Genomic DNA, 16,811 nt, shown 5'->3' on the forward strand with positions numbered 1-16,811 from the left:
ATCTATGAACACAGAGCTGATGTGCCTTGCCAAAAAGTTCCAGTTTTGTCTGGTCTGTCCATAGGACATTCTCCCAGAAGCTTTATGGCTTGTCAGCATGCAGTTTGGCAAATTCCAGTCTGGCTTTTTTATGATTTGTTTTCATCAATGGTGTCCTCCTTGGTCATCTCCCATGATTGTCCACTTTGGCCCAAACAATGACGGATGGTGCAATCTGACACTGATGTACCTTGACCTTGAAGTTGACTTTTAATGTCTTTAGAGGTTTTTCTGGGCTCTTTTGTTACCATTCATACTAACCGTCTCTTCAATTTGTCATCAATTTTCCTCCTGCGGCCACATCCAGGGAGGTTGACTACAGTCCCATGGATCTTAAATTTCTGAATAATATGTGCAACTGCAGTCACAGGAACATCAAGCTGCTTGGAGATGGTCTTATAGCCTTTAACTTTAACATGCTTGTCAATAATTTTCTTTCTAATCTCCCGAGACAACGCTCTCCTTCACTTCCTCTGGTCCATATTTAGTGTGGTACACACCATGTCACCAAACAGCACAGGGACTACTTGTAACCCTATAAATTGGCTGACTGATTGATTGCAAGTTTGTAGACACCTGTGATGCTAATTAGAGGACACACCTTGATTGAGCATGTCCCTGTGGTCACATTATTTTCAGTCTTTTCTAGAGGTACCGTCATTTTTGTCCAGGCCTGTTTCATGAGTTTATTTTCTAAAATAATTCTGTTTAACCACGGTTCAAGCAATGTCTGATTTTCATTGGTTAATTTTCATAGACTTTCTTATTTATTATTACTTTTGTCAGATTCAAATTATTTCTGTGACCATTGTGGGTTTTTCTTTCATTAACTGAGGGGTACCAACAATTTTGTCCATGTGTGTAGATTCATCTGTGACAGTGCAGCTGACTATGTGGACAATGAATTTTTTTGACTTTGACTGGATACCAGAAGACATGACATTTTCACGCACTACAGAAGTGAGACACTAAGTGGAAGGCATATGGTTGTGACACTTCAGTGTTGCAAATTGCAGAACTGTGGGCCAGTAGGAATTTGTGATTCCAGCAGTTAACTCACTTTGTAAGATTGATTTGTCATATGCATTGTCCGTTTGTGGTGAAAGTTCCAACTACGGGCACATGGCCTTCAATTTTAGAGATGGTACCAGAACCGCAGACTCCCGAAAATTATGCATTTTATTGGCTACTGTATAATCAACAAGCAGCAAAAGACGGTTGGATGGGTGTATCAGTGCATTTTTTTTACTTGATCAGCATGAAGATGTCACAAGAGCAGTCCCTGATGCTATGGAAATGACATCTCTGAAGGCCAGAGCCTGTTTTTATTCAAATGTTACCCACGATGGGGCTGGTATGTTTATGGAAATATCAGAATGTGACAGCCACATGACACAGTTTGGAAGATATGATCAACAGGTTGCTAACGAGATGTATAAAGTGACCTTTCATGCACCACATCACCGACAGAGTAAAACATAAAGTATAAAGAAGCCAACTTCACCGGGAAATGTGACCATAAGAAATTTTAAAGATATCTGGTGGATTTGCGGTAATAAGGCATACATGTTTCTACCTTATAGGCGGACTGAAAGTTGTTACCTGGCAAAATTGACACTTCCCTATAATGTATTTTTTGTCCAGAAGGGACAGGGACCTCATGAGGTCCAATCTGATGAGATTCCTGAAAGTAGAAGAAAAAGAGAATTGGCACAGTTTCTTAATTTGGAGTCCCACCATTGGAGGATACGTTTAAGAGAGAAATGGGGTATAGGATTATTTCTATTTGGTTTGGTATAACATTCTTGGCTGATCATATGGATAATATTACCTACACCCTACAGGGTTTTGCAAATGAGATCATAAGAGATTTCGAATACTTGTCAAATGCTCTGAGGAGATACAGATTGATGTTGCTGAAACATGACATGGCACTGACACTGATGTCAGCGTCAGGCCTTGATTATATTTTAGCCACCTTGTTTGGCCAAAGAAACCTAACTGGATAGGCCTGTTACATTTTGACTCCTGACAGCTCTGACAACATACCTCGTGTCATAGATGCGTTGAAACTCTTTAGCTCTCAAGGAGCTGGATAGTCTGCTAATGCTTGATTACAAGAATAATTAAAACTGCAAGCAGTGTTGAATGGGTCCTTGCACACCCACGCACGTAGGGAAGTGGCGCACGTCGATGCGTGGCGTACATCAGGTTGTGACACAAAAGTGAAGGTGTTGAGACATAGCTGACCAACTTCAGAGATTTTTTTTACAAAGTTTGGTATGTGCGAAAATAGAGCATTTGTCAGACTTACAGTGTGCTTTATAAGGAGGTAATGTGACAGAGAAGAGTTCGAGAAATAGTAACTCTCAAACTGATGTTTAAAACGGAAGAGAAAATATACTGAAGCCAGTGTAAAGAGACTGAAACATATTGGGAGCCAATATTATAACACTAAAACATACTGGGAGTCAGTTTAAATAGGCTGAAACATATTGCTAGCCAATAGAAAGAGGACAAAACATACCAGGAAGCAGTTTGTCAAGGTTGAAACATACTGGGAAACAGTACAAAGTAAAACTGGAAGCCGGTATGAAGAGGATGAAAGAATAATGAACATGAATATGGGCAATTGACTAACAATAGTACACCAAAGTGGAAAACAAGTAATTTCCTCTCCAGCAGGTGGCGCTATCAGTGTGAGTGGATATTGGCATATGGATGTCATCAGGGCAGGACTGTGGTTAAACATGTAAAGTTTGTGGCAGATTGCAGCATGTACAGGGGATTTACACAGCACTCTTTCATGGTGAAGCATCAAAGTTCAGTCAGCCGCTATGGCCATGCTCTTTGACTGTTGTGTGCGATTTTGACAAAATCTCATCCTAATGCCGTGTTGTATATACTGTCCAAATCTGAGGTCTTTTAGAGTTACAACCTGTGAGGAATAAATCACTGAAAATGGAAAAAAAAAAAAAACAGGCAAAATCTGACATTTAATTCAAAATGGCAGACTTCCTGCTGAGTTTAGAGTATGGGTTTAAAGAGGCTTTTTAATTTATTCTAATGTGCTACATATGCATACCAAATTTCGTAGACATCGGTGAAAGTTGCTGTGGGGGCAGGCGGTAGTTGATGTTTCATGGTGAAGCATCAAAGTTCAGGTGGTCGCCATGGCCACGCCCTTTGACTGATGCAGATGATTGGGAGCAGTTGTCATCATTATGACCTGTTATATGAACTGGTCAAACTTGAGGTCTCTTGGAGTTATCCCTGTGAGTAGTTAACCACTGAAAATGGCAAAAAATTACCAAAAATCTCACAATTAATCCAAGATGGCGGACTTCCTTTTGGGTTTAGGTTTTGGGCCCCCTGGACTTTTTTGTTCACCCTGATGTACTACACATGCCCACCAAATATTGTGCATGTAGGTGAAACGGGCTGGGGGGAAATTTTTTAATAATGCTACAGGGGGTGCTATAGCACATGCAGTGCCGAGATGCATACAGTGTCCTTCCTTTATCTAACTGTGATGTGTGTGGTCATTTTGGTGAATTTCCAAGCATTTCTAATGTGTCAAAAAATATTTCCTGTTTCATGGCGAATAATCAAATTTCCAGGGGCCGCCATGGCCACACCTTTCTGCTTTTGAGGAACCTTTTGATAACTTTTGATCATGATGTTGTATTTTCTATACTGGCCAAATTTGAGGTCTCTAGGACTAACTCCCTAGGAGGAGTTCGCTGTCGAAAATGAAAAAAAATCGGCAAAAATTGTCCAATTAATTTAAAATGGCAGACTTCCTGTTGGGTTTAGGGTATGGCTCCAAGAGGCTTTTTTGTGCATCCTGACATGCTACATATGCCCCCCAAATTTTGTGGACATAGGTGAAACGTGCTGCGGGGGCTGTTTATTAAAGTTACTGAGGGAGTGGGAGGGGGTGGGAGGGGGTGGGAGGGGGTGGGCGGGCGGGGTAGTGGGGGGTTTGATGGGGGCAGGGGGGGGCGGGGTTGGGGGGTTTTGATGGTGGGTGGGTCCTAATGCACCGGGCCGCCTGGGTCGGTCTTGGCGCACTGGGGGTGTCGGTAGCTGCTCCCTCTCGTTCTCTGGGTCCACGTGGTTCACGGTGGCCCCGGTGGCTCTCTGGGGGTGCTGCCCTGTGGCTCCTGTGGCCTGGGGGGAAGGGGTGCCCTGTTGGCTTGGCCCTGCCTTGCTGTGATTGCTGTTCTGGGCTTCGGGGTCCTTCACACTTGCATGTTCGATCAGGTTTCGCCAGCTCCTGCCAGGTCCCATTGTCAACGAATGATGGGACCCGCCAGAATGTGCTGAGAATCTTTCCAGAGTCTCTACCCTAAACTCATTCTCTCTTTCACTAGTATCCTCTTCCGGCCTATTCTATTCTATACTGTCAAGACATCCACAATTATGGTGCTCAGTACCGTTTGTTTAATTATTTATTTATTGAATCTCTTTTTCTTTTGTGCTGTTTTTTTTGTTTTTTTGTTGTTGTTTTTTTGTGTTTTATTGATGGGCAGTTAGTAGTTGGGAATAACACACCACCTCACACTCTTTAATTGTAATAGTACCGCCTGTTAGTTTCTATCCCTGTTCGTCCTGTCCAGTCTTTGTTTCCCCTGCACATCACTGAGGTGTAGCACTGCCCTCCCTGGCTCATAATATGGAATTCTAATAAAGAATGTCTGCTTAGCTTTTTGCCAGTTCTGATGTGTGTGCAAATTTCGATGAGTTTTTGAGCACGTTTAGGCCCTCAAAAATGTAGTCGTTCCGGCACAAAAAAAAACCTCTAGCATTCCAATAGGGTCTTTGCACCGTTGGTGCTCGGACCATAATTAGGGTCAATGGGAACTTTATTGGTTCAGATTCTGGTGGCTGTCCTTCTACCACTGTGTGATGTTTTGTTTTTGTATATATATGTATTTTGTATATATATATATACAATTAGGTACCACATCCACTGGCTTGAGGGGGGGGCACCATCTAAAATCAGTGCAGATGTCCTTTGTTTTAGTAACATTGATCTGAATGAAAGCTTCTTCACACCATAATATAAAATCATCAAGAACCTGCCTATGTCCAACTTCATCATTACCAAGCAGGCTGGTGATTACCGAATCATCAGCATACTTGATGATGAATCTGTCATCATAGCAGTTGACACAATAATTTGTGTATTAAATACATATAAGAGAAAATAACACACCACCTTGAGGCAATTCTGAGTAGGCTGGACAGTGCTCCGTTGACCCTGACTTGTGATCAATTTGGAAGAATATAAAAAATCCGACCCACAAGACATGCATCAACACCAAAGACATTAACAAGCTCCTCTGCTAAAACGTGAGGCTATATTGTGTTGAAAGCTGATGAGAAATCAACAGATAGCAGCCTGACATGATTCCTACTACCTTCTAAGTGCTTAAATACATAGTTAAGTAAAGTAGCAGTAGCATCTTGGATGCCCCTCTTACCTCTATAAGCAAATTGAATAGGGGCTAGCAGGTACTCAGTTTTTGAGAGTAACTCATCTTTGACTAGTTTTTCAAGGAACCTAGAGGTTGGAGGGGAATGGATTTATACGCACCTTTCACATTGCCGTAACAGAGATCAAAGATTTTGTCACATCTTGTGGGGCATGTGATGTACTGATGAAAGTCTCTCAACGTGTGTCTTAGTGTGCAGTTGTCGCCCAGAATGATGTTAGGTGCATCCAGGGAGATGGACTGAAGTCTCTGGATGACCTGATGGATAAGCTCACAGGCATTTTTTTCACTGGCCTTTGGATGGATGTAAACAAGAGTCACAAATGTCTGGGGAAATTCTTGAGGCAGTCTCCTGGACAGTGACAGATTTACAAAAGCGCTGGTTGATGTACAGACAAATTCTCATCAAAATGCAGTCATACATAGAGAAAGAAAGAGAGAGAGAGAGAAGTGAGAGAAACTGCACACCCATCAATCAGCCAGTCAATCCGCTAATCCTATATGTATAATCACAATTTGTTTTCCAGTTCTGATAGACTTTATCAGAAGATTTTCTTTTCCCTTTTTGTTTTTCTTAAATTTTTATCAGTGCATGTATTAACAGAATGTCCTCGCTGGCCAATCCACTTCTCCTCAGACTCAGTAAAAGGCTATCAGATGTATAAACATCCTCTGTGAGGCTCATATGTGTTCTCAAATTTATAAACATCCCTCTGAAGAAGGGCTCATAGTTTTTCAACATTGCAGAGGCAAAAATGGCTCTCCTTGTGAATTACAAAATCTCCTATAACCAATCACAACCTGTATAAGCCTATTTAATAAGAACTCTATTATACACTGCCTGGCCAAAAAAAGGATTTAACTAAGCAAATAGGTAAGAGCCTTCCATTGGATAATTATTGCAGTGATGAACACGTTTCAGCTGGCAACAACTTATTTAACCCTAGCTGATGCAGTGAGGAGCTTCTCATTTCTTCAACAACCATATCCTGTGGTCATGGAAAGGATGTTAATCTGTCTCCGAAGAGTCAAATTGTTGGCCTGCATCAAGCAAAGAAAACAACTAAAGACATTTCTGAAACTAAAATCAGTTGAAGTCCAGATTTACCCTGTTCCAAAGTGACTGGCACATCAGGGTAAGAAGAGAGGCAGATGAAGTGACACACTCATCATGGCTAGTTCCTACAAGCCTGTGGGTTAGGGTTATAATCTTGGATTGATCAGGTTCAGCGACATTATATTCCCAAAGAATGAGATCAGCTGACTGCCTGAATATACTGAAAGACCAGGGGCCTCATTTATAAAACATTGCGTAGGATCCACACTAAAAGTTTGACTACGCCGAAAACCTGAAATAGGCGTACGCCAAAAAATATCCTGATTTATAAAACCGTGCGTACGCACAACTGCACGCAATTTCCCATTTATAAATCACACTCCAGCTGGAAGATTGCGTAGGTGGATCCACCTCACATCCCGCCCACGACACACCCACATTTTACCATGAATGGTCAATGCAAAGTAACTCACGAATGTATTTCCATATAAACAAGCTGCTGATCCACGGCATTTTACGCTCAGTCATGGCAGAAAAAAGAAAAAGAAAATTTTCGGAGACCGAGATGGAGGTGCTTGTGGATGAGATGGAGGCCAGGAAGAGTATCTTGTTTGGTGGTCATAGTAGTGGCATCACTAACAAAAGAAAAGGCACTGAGTGGCAGCACGTTGTCACCTCTGTCAACAGTGTGAGTGCCACAGAGAGAACTGTGGCAGAGGTGAAAAAGAAGTGGTCTGATTTGAAGGTGGAGACCAAGAAGAGAGTGACATGCTATCACCAAAGCGTGTCTGCTACAGGTGGAGGTAGAGGCAAACCCGAGCCCACACCGCTGGACAGCAGGATAGCATCCATGCTCGGGACGGCCAGCGGGTGTGGAATCATGTCAGAGAAGGAAGGAGACACCGATTTGGCAGAGCCCACAGAGGAGACCGGTAAAGTACAGTTTTATCTGTTTATTAAATGTATTAAATATTTAAATGGACTTGTAAAAAGGCAGTGAACTTATGCTTTTTGTCCTCAGTCACTCTAGAGTTGGAAACGCTGGCTGACGAGGAGGTTCTGACCACAGCGTGTCCTGTCAGCGTGGATGAAGCCTGGCTGTCCCCAGTACATCCCGAGACCATGGCACACCTAGAAGTGGTCGGATCCTGACAGACAGAGTCCTACAATCACAAAGGGACACCATCGGTGCCATAAATGAAATACGGGATGAGCTCCAGCAAATACAGTAATGAACAACGTGTGAGGTCCTGTCTGACATTGCCGCCTCTATTAAAGAGCTTGTTAAAAAAAAAAAAAAAGAAACGTACTTTCGGTCTTTTTGCAAACGCTGCATAACACCCCGGCTATACAAGTGTAATATGTGATGACAATAAAGGTTTGGGATAAATCTGGCTTCAATTCACCACCTCACCGTCTGGCACTGCCGTTCCCTCTGTCTCCAAAATGTCCGTAAGCAAGCATCAATTTTGGCGCAGCGGTGCGCAAATTCTCACGCCAAGTTTATTTTTATAAATCACAACCTTTGCGTTGGAAGTGGCGTACGTAACTTTCTAGCCCCGTTTTGTGCGTACGCAAGCTTTATAAATGAGGCCCCAGGTCTTCCATCAGTGGAGTTTTTCTTCCCTGACAACACGAGTATGTTCCAAGATGGCGATGCCAGGATTCATGGGGCTCACATTGTGAATGAGTGCTTCAGGGAGCATGAGACATATTTTCACACATGGATTGGCCTCCACAGTGTCCAGAACTCAGCCACACTGAGAAACTTTGGGGTGTGCTGGAGAAGACTTTGCACCACGGGCCAACTCTCCCATCATCAGTATAGGAGCTTGGTGAAAAATTTATGTATCTCTGGACAGAAATAAATGCTGTGACATTGCAGAAGCTTATCTAAACGATGCCACAGCGAATGAATGCCATACTCAAAGCTAAAGGCAGTCCAATAAAATATTAGAGTGTGTGACTTTTTTATTGGCCGGGTAGTGTATATATTAATTACACATAAACAAAAACATTCCACAGTTTTCTACACACAGCTAAACCACTACACAGCACACACACAGAGACAGGATGTCCAACAAACAAAAACCGCCAAGCAAACAAGCATCACCCCCCAAAAACCAACAACAGCACTTAATGCTAAATTTTAAAGTCGACTCACTCATAATTTTTCTCTATCATCATCAAAGCTTCTCACTTTGGCCAAACTTCTTCAAAAACAAATCGTCATTTAACAAATTACTTCACAATGCGTGCTCAATGCACACTATTTACTCCCAGACTCACTCAGCCCTCCCTATTTTCACTTTCCTCAAACTTAATGTTCTGTCTTTTCCTTTAGGCCTATGGTTTTTTTTTTATAATTATCTTCTCATATTTCACCTGTTCTTTTCTTTTTCTCTTGTCTTTATTTCGCTTTGCCAATTCAAATGGGCCCAGGGTTATTATTTACCCTTATATTCTACACAAATTCTACAACTTCTTACAGCCAACTTTCACATAGCGGTTAATTTACATGTCTTACCTTTAAGAAGATGTAGGCTCTGTCTTCATTATTCTTGCAAGGTTATTCAGCTCACTTGATCGTTACTCGTTCCACTATTCTACACTTTTTTTTAACTTCAACTTCTTTTTCTCTTTTTACTTCAACTTCTTTTTCTTTTTTTACTTCGACTTTAATTTCTCTTATTTCTTTTCTCTATGATACTCCCCCATCTTTTTTTGCATCCTTGACAATACAATAAACCCAATTTAGAAGGAATATCACTCCAAACCTCAACACATCATAGCATGTCCATACAAATAATTCTGCACAGTGCAGCCCATCAGCAAAAACACAACACCCTCAACGAACAAACCAGCGCTCCAATTTTGTGAGAAAACACTCACCTGACGAGTCAATGTGATGCGGGAGTAGGTGCACTGAAGTTGTCGGCGACTACAGGAAGCTACAACTGATCTTGTTTGTGAAGCAAAAAAATCTTGTTTCTTAGACATTGATGATGTGCAGATGATGAAGGAAATTTCACTGACCCTGGCTTGTTTGTATAATAATAGGTTTGTTACAAAGAAGACCAGCATCGATCAGGCATCATGGTCTGCCCGGGAGGGATGCTACTCCAAAAATGAATCTCTATCAGACTCACAGTTCAAAACTCACTTATATAGGTTTGTGTATGTAAACTTCTCTTAACATATTTCTATCTGTAACGGGTTCCCACTTATCCATACAAGGTGTGCAAGTTCCATCAAGTCCCAGACACAGGGGCCTCTCCTACATAAACATTTCCAGAACTTGCATAATCATCCCAAAACTATTGTGTAAGTAACATACACATATCTCATATCAGATACTACAACTACTAGAGAGTTTAATGAAACAAACTGCATAATTTATTATATTGTGAATAAAACCTCTGATGCTTTTCGCAGTGCTTTGATCATTGAATCAACATAAGTGTCTATAAATCGATATGCTAAAATGATTGTTTTCTTTTGCTGTAAATAAATATATTTATTTTAAATTTAAATTATCACGTTATAGTATATATAAAAGTGATTGGTTAAAAACTATGACCTTGCAGTGTGCTACTGAAGAATTTTAATTTATATACAGCACGCATAAAGACACACATTTCTAATACAGCCAAAGAAAAATTGTGATAGACAGGACGTGTAAGGAACCAAAGTGACAGGCATCCGCAGTCACAAGTGGATTTAGAAGAAAGGGTTTTATGTATCCAGAAAGGAAAACACATGCAGCAAAATAACCAACAAAAACTCTTGGCCTATCGAAAGGACAGCAATTACAGAATTAAAGATAGGCTATAATAACCTAACCTGTATTGAAAAGAAGTAATCAGACTTAAGAAAACATAAACTCTCCTAACAAACCAAGCACAAATGGGTTTCATCATTTTTGAGATGAAAAAAAAGTTTTTCAGAGCCACAAAGCTAAAACATGCTGCACTCTTGTCCTTTCCATGTAGAGAACTTTTGAGTTGTCTTCCTGGATAAAATGAGTTTTTGATGAATTGCTAATAATTATAAACTCTCTGAGCACTGACTGTCCACAAAATTCCAGATAGGGAAGGATCTGAGTTGATAAATATGTTGATATCCTCATCAGCTTCTGTTATCACAGTGATTCTTAATTAAGCTTTGCAGGCAGCAGGGAGAACTTTGAAAGTGGTTTGGCCCTGGATGTACCTTTCAGGTTGCATATGCACAGCACTAACCATCTGATTTGTTGACTACTTTTATCATAACAAAATGCTACATGGGAACATCAATCATAGACAGACAGTAAACATACGTGCATGTCTCAGTAGATACAAAATGATATATTAATATTGGGTGTCATGTTAGGTCAGTTGTAAAAGTTTGGGGGAAATTCTAATAAGTGCATTAACTATACATGAATTTACATGAAATAGCTGTATTTATCTAACTTTTTAAAAATCAAAGTAGTAGTTTTGTGGAAAGCACAAAAGTGTTAAATTTTGTCATATTATTTGCTGTATTGATAAACAAACAGCAAATGCTTACATATTTTAATGTCTAAAGGCCTTGTGATTAGATTGTCTGTCACTTCTAAACCTCGACTTTGCACACACACACACACACGCACACACACACACACACACAGACACACACACACACACAAAGTCAAAGATGATAAATTTAATGAAATCATACTCTCAACAAACACACCTCGATCAACAGATTGTTTTAATAAATAACATCATCATGGAAACCAATAAGACCAAAAATGATTTGTGTATATCTGAACAACAAACGCTTATATATATATATATATATATATATATATATATATATATATATATATATATATATATATATTTTATCATTACAGGACTAGCTGAACCAATGAAATAGACAGCAGCACATTATACAAAGGCAGATGATGCAATGTAACTAGCATAGGGATTGGGAAGTTGACTGAAACACCAACAAGTTTTGACTACAAGGTGACCGGCTGATAAAAGGGTGCTGACGAGATCGAGGGATCTAAAGATCGTAACTGAGGCATCCTAGTCCATGAATCCTCCATATCTCTTCTGTAGCTCACTGCCATTCTCCCAGGCACGTTTCAACACTCCTCCATTCTTTGTGCTGTCTACCAGCCACTCAGGCCTACCCACACGCCTCATAAACCCGCCATAGCGCTTCTTGAGCCCACGGCCTAACACAGCCTCCAGCAGGTCACCTGGTGCCACACTCCCTTCAGACCGACGCATGAAGCCCCCATACCTTTTCACTATCTCACCTCCCTGACCATCCCCTTCACTGCTATGCTTGGTTGCTGCATTAAGGATCTTTAGGATCTCTAGATCAATGTTTTCTTGCTCATCCTGGACTCCAGGATCCACTAGTGCCCCATCTGGAGAGGAGGAGCGGCGAGACATGAAACCACCATAGCGTTTCATGAAGCCACCATACTTCTTGGCCATCTGGTGTTCCGTTGATGTTTTGTCCTCATAATCAGTTGCAATGGTGCCCACTGCCTCCTGTTCCTGCTGTTCATGGGGGTCAGCGTCCAGAGGAATGACGTTTTCCTCTTCCAATAGAAAGTCCTGGCACAGGCGCAGCTTCTGGCTATCCAACCCACCCTTGCACTCAAGAGAGCATGTCTGGAAAAATCAAAATTTATATGATAATTTTCATCAACAATGTGCATTTTATCCAGTTAGTTATTGTAGTTTTATCAGGTCACCGAACCCTTTCATTTTCATTTCAAAAGGAGCTGGACATCTGACACTGAAAATCCCTTTGGTGAGTGAAATCATGTCATTCAGTTTAAATGTATGTATGTATGTATGTATGTATGTATGTATGTATGTATGTATGTATGTATGTATGTATGTATGTATGTATGTATGTATGTATGTATGTATTTATGTATTTATTTATCCCTGAAGATTCACCATAGTTTTAGCAATCCACACTCAAATCTCTTGAAATGCATAGGAGTATGTAAGCTAGTGAGTGATCATGTTGTGGCCATAATGCAGTGTTGTTGTGGTTCTTACATGTAGAAGTTACATACAGTTGGTATAGTGTTTATATGGTTTATATCTCAGAAGTCAACAAATTGCAAAATATGTGTTGCATCAGGCTGTGGCTTTTCCGGTCTTTTGCAAAACTTTTAAGTAATGTCATTGGTGAACACAGTTTTTCATGTTGGTCTGTACAAACGCCATGGTACAAAACCTCTTCTAGACTCCAGAAAGAGTATGTTACTTATGGAGTTTAAAACATCTGGCTATTACCAGGAAAAAAGGTCAAATGATGAGATATTGTGTTGCCATATAGTAAATGTAGGATCCCTTAAAAAAAAAAAAAAAAAAAAAATCTGGTCCTCATTGAGGATTGAAAATTAGGATGTGGTTTCATATTCTGTTTAGTTTCTGATATTATTTTTAATGGTCTCCGAGTATTCGAAAAAATAAAAAATCCCTATTGGGGATAAAATTTGTTTCCATATCCCTTTAAAAATGATAGAGGAGCTTTTCAGATTTAAAGCTAATGGTAATTTTTACATCAATGCACAATGAAGTGACACTGAAGTAACTCTACAAATGTATTATTTGTGATGGTAAATACCTGAGAGCATGAGCTGTTTGAGTCATCTGTGTAGTCCTCCAATAACATTTAAAGCATTTAATCAGAGTAGCCCATCCTCCACCATTGTTTCATTTCCCTACTGAAGTCATATTAAACCATTATTATTATTTTAGCTACAATGAATTGTAACTAAAATTGAAAAAGAGACCAAAACACAATGTTCAAAAACAATGCAATCTATCTTGCATGCATTGCACTCCACGATTGTATGAAGGACAGAAACAGTCAGCTGGGTGTCAATAGACAGATGAGGTGATCCATAATATGCCTCACCTACTGCCTTAACAACTTACAAAAAACACAATTCCCCCTAAACAGTATGTCTTAGTCTGTTCCTCACTAGATGCCTCCCATTAAACTAAAAAAAAAAAAAAAAAGCTGTGCAAACCCACCCTTCCATCCACTTATCCCAGTTATCCTTTAATTTTGAAAATCCATATAACGCTTGTAGCAGGACCATAAACAGACTAAAGGTATCTGCAGGGCCCTGAGGGGTGCACAATGTTTGGATTACCTGCTCCCGACACTCATATGTGTCATTGGATTTGATTTATTTGAGCCATCGCAAATTATTATTTGACAGCATGGAGGAGGGATTCTTGCTGAGCTTTCAGTGCTGCTGGCTTATGAACACAGAATTAATGAACAGGAAAATTGAATTGAGGACATATTGACAGCTGGAGGGCTCAGAGAGAGGGTTAAGGTAGTAGCACCCTCTGGTGGCTAAAATGGCATGCAAGCAACAAGAAATAATTGTAAAGAGGTCAGTCGACTGAAGGAGGAAACCCAGATCGAATTCCAAATTTCTGGGCTAAAGAAAAATTTTTGGTGTGTGTTCTTAGTGTTAGAGAATGTTAAGGAATTTTTGGAATCCTAAACTAGAGCAATCTATTTAATACATTATCGGATGGTGGACCCACTCTCCATTATTGAGGTTCTGCAATTATGACTGCTCTGTGTGCCCGTGTCTGATGCTGATATGTTTATTGCTGTAATTTTAGAGAATGAAGCTAAATGAGTTAAAATATTAAATTCATTAATTCTGTAAATAAAACTTTTTTAAAAAAAAATTACAGGTAAGTTTAGAATAAATATAGAGTAGTTGTATCTAAATAGGATATCAAGTTAAACTTCAGTTCCACATAAGGAGATTCTATTTTTGGCTGCTCATTATATGAATTTGCATCAGTTAAGAAAAGATGTCCATATAACAGAAACACAAACGAGAGCATTTTACCATCACCATATCCTTAGAATGGAATCTAATTTAACATATTGCTTGCTCAATACATTTGACACGTCAACACCTGAGTTAATCTAAATTTGAGAAAACATTACCCTGGTTTTAAAAAAATGAGGGGCGCAAGATGACAGTAAAAGAAAGAAAAACAGAGAAAGGGAAAGGGGACATGGAAAGATGATAAAATGCACTACTAGTTTTGAGTACTGACATAAAATTTAAGAACCATATTACCACAATGACAGTCATCAAAAGATGAGAGGGGAGGATAGGAGGGGTCAGGAGGACAGGGGAAGAGATTAATTCAAAGCAAAGAGGGAAAAAACAACGAAGGAAAAATACCTACCAATGACAAGAATACAGTGAAATGCAGTATGTAAACCTTAATTTATCTATAATAAAAAAAATGATCATGGGTGAGACACCACACTGTTAACGTACTGATCACAACCTATCAAGTATTAGTTTGTCCACTGATGTGTTTGAAAAATTAAGATATTTTATAGTAATAAAATAGAAATATAGTGATACTACCAGAGATGAGAATGCAGACTGTTGTCCCAGCAGATGGTACACACAAAGTGCACACTCCTTCCCGCAGTCTGTTCCAGCCACCAGACACACACAGGTGCCCAGAACCAGCATCCACATGCAGCCGCTGTGTGTGGGGGTAGCCATGGACTAAGAACAAAGCATGAGCAAGATCAACATTTAATGCAGACATTTTACTTTTTTGACAAACCATTAGTCTACTATAACAACTAATAATACCAAATACTTTACTTCTTTCTGTAGATAGAAAAAAGATAGAAAAAATCTTCAGTTTTAATACATTTCTAAATACGAATGTAAAGCATGCGATGAAAGTTTCTCTTTGTGTAAATAACTATCCTAGGTGACGTTGTGCGTTAATCTTAGGGTATCGACAGTAGCAACCTAATAGTACTTGCAGAAATTGCAGTATAAGTCGCAGTAGTGGTCGTAATAGTAGCGGGTGATTATTATAATTCAAGTACTTGTTATCTAACCTCACCTTTAATTGAAATGATACTGAAGCCGTCAGGCGCTTTCCTCGTCCGCACGTGCCTTTGGGAATAGCAGCGGAGTTGGACACAACTGACTGGCACGAGCCTGTACAGGATATTTAAGTGCGTTCACTGTGCGTGCGGCACGCGCTTCAACCAATCAGCAAACAATCTCCTTTTTCTTCTCTCTCTCTGAGTGTCCGCGCTATCTCTGTAGTTTTCTGTAACCAGAGAACTTCAGGGTGAAAACAAGCCTGTTCGTTGTATTCCCGCAACCGGCTACTTGCTTAAGTAGTTTGTGGTGTCTACGTCACTGGGGACAATACTATAGGGTTGGAGGGTTTAATAAGCAATGACGTGACAGCCCCTACACCCCACCCCCAACACCATATTTCCTTCGCGTATTTACACTGCCCTGTCAAGTCATCTGTATTATTGCTTCCCAGGAAGTCTTACATAGACAAGTGTAGGCTACAACGCATTTCCTGTGTAAGAACAGTCTCTCACGTTAGCATTTCTGTCTCTGGGTGCATACCTTTTTGCTTTTGTAGGTTAATTAAGATATTACCCAGCTTCTCAAGGTTTGATATGACATGTTGCTTAATTTCATGCCTCCCCTTGTCATAATGATTTCATCATTATGATTTTCTATTTGGTGTCTGTTTGAAGATAAGAAGTTTCATAGACAGTGCAATTTCACCCCACCATCCATGAAACCAATGAAACCTACTGTTTTGTGCAATGCATAAATCTTGTCTGAGAATTTTTACTTGGCTGGTGCATTATTGTAATGAGACAAAAAGTTCCAACAACAGTTGCACCTCTGTGTTATGACTGCGTTCGTTTGTGTAGTTTCCTGTGCTGCGTGTCCTTTTTATGTCCCTATCATGTATGCAAATAGGGCTGCGCCGCACCACGGCCACGGCTGGATGCCAGGATGATGGGTCGGCACTGGATTGGTTGACTATACCAGGAAGACTGCGATATAAAGGCGGAACCGTGACGTCATTTCCGGGTCAGAGGGTCAGAGGGCGTGGCAACATCCTACCCTGCTTCCAACCTACAGGTCAGCACGCTTGAGTGATCGGCTGGGATTTAGTGATGTAATATTGAGTAATTGCAGTGAGCAGTCACCTTTTGTTTAACCGTTTTTTTCTCATGTTTAAGTTAGGATAGGGAGGTTAGACTTTGTTGTTTATTTTACTTTTTGATTTGGCAGATCAGTTTTGGGTTAATAGCTTAGTGGCGTTCTGTTTGTTGTTTTTGGTTTTGCTCACTGTCGCTTTCAGTTACCAATC

The 16,811-nt window shown here is 40.2% G+C and overlaps 2 protein-coding genes across 2 annotated transcripts; one reads left to right on the forward strand and one right to left on the reverse strand.

Annotated features, from left to right (window-relative positions):
- The first annotated feature begins 6,829 nt into the window (after nt 1-6,829).
- Nucleotides 6,830-7,857, forward strand: LOC118471053 (t-SNARE domain-containing protein 1-like). Its single transcript, XM_035953240.2, has 2 exons — nt 6,830-7,529; nt 7,628-7,857. Exons 1-2 carry the CDS (start codon nt 7,055-7,057, stop codon nt 7,747-7,749), a joined length of 597 nt encoding a protein of 198 aa, XP_035809133.2. The 5' UTR covers nt 6,830-7,054; the 3' UTR covers nt 7,750-7,857.
- Nucleotides 7,858-11,268: 3,411 nt separating this feature from the next.
- Nucleotides 11,269-15,783, reverse strand: LOC111575776 (proenkephalin-A-like). The gene is made up of 3 exons (XM_023281108.3): nt 15,522-15,783; nt 15,023-15,169; nt 11,269-12,254 (listed from the first exon to the last, which is right to left on the reverse strand). The coding sequence occupies exons 2-3, from the start codon at nt 15,164-15,166 to the stop codon at nt 11,655-11,657; spliced, it is 744 nt and encodes a 247-aa protein (XP_023136876.1). The 5' UTR covers nt 15,167-15,169; nt 15,522-15,783; the 3' UTR covers nt 11,269-11,654.
- Between the last annotated feature and the right edge of the window lie 1,028 nt (nt 15,784-16,811).

The sequence above is a fragment of the Amphiprion ocellaris genome, chromosome 10, assembly GCF_022539595.1.
Source record: "Amphiprion ocellaris isolate individual 3 ecotype Okinawa chromosome 10, ASM2253959v1, whole genome shotgun sequence".
Lineage (NCBI taxonomy): Eukaryota > Metazoa > Chordata > Actinopteri > Pomacentridae > Amphiprion > Amphiprion ocellaris.

Bases quoted from the DNA above. Each gene is read 5' to 3' on its own strand.
- LOC118471053 (XM_035953240.2), top strand. From the start codon at position 7,055: ATGCAAAGTAACTCACGAATGTATTTCCATATAAACAAGCTGCTGATC. The intron at 7,530-7,627 runs GTAAAGTACAGT...CAGTCACTCTAG, and splicing joins AGAGCCCACAGAGGAGACCG to AGTTGGAAACGCTGGCTGAC.
- LOC111575776 (XM_023281108.3), bottom strand. From the start codon at position 15,166: ATGGCTACCCCCACACACAGCGGCTGCATGTGGATGCTGGTTCTGGGC. The intron at 12,255-15,022 runs GTAGTATCACTA...TGATTTTTCCAG, and splicing joins AGTCTGCATTCTCATCTCTG to ACATGCTCTCTTGAGTGCAA.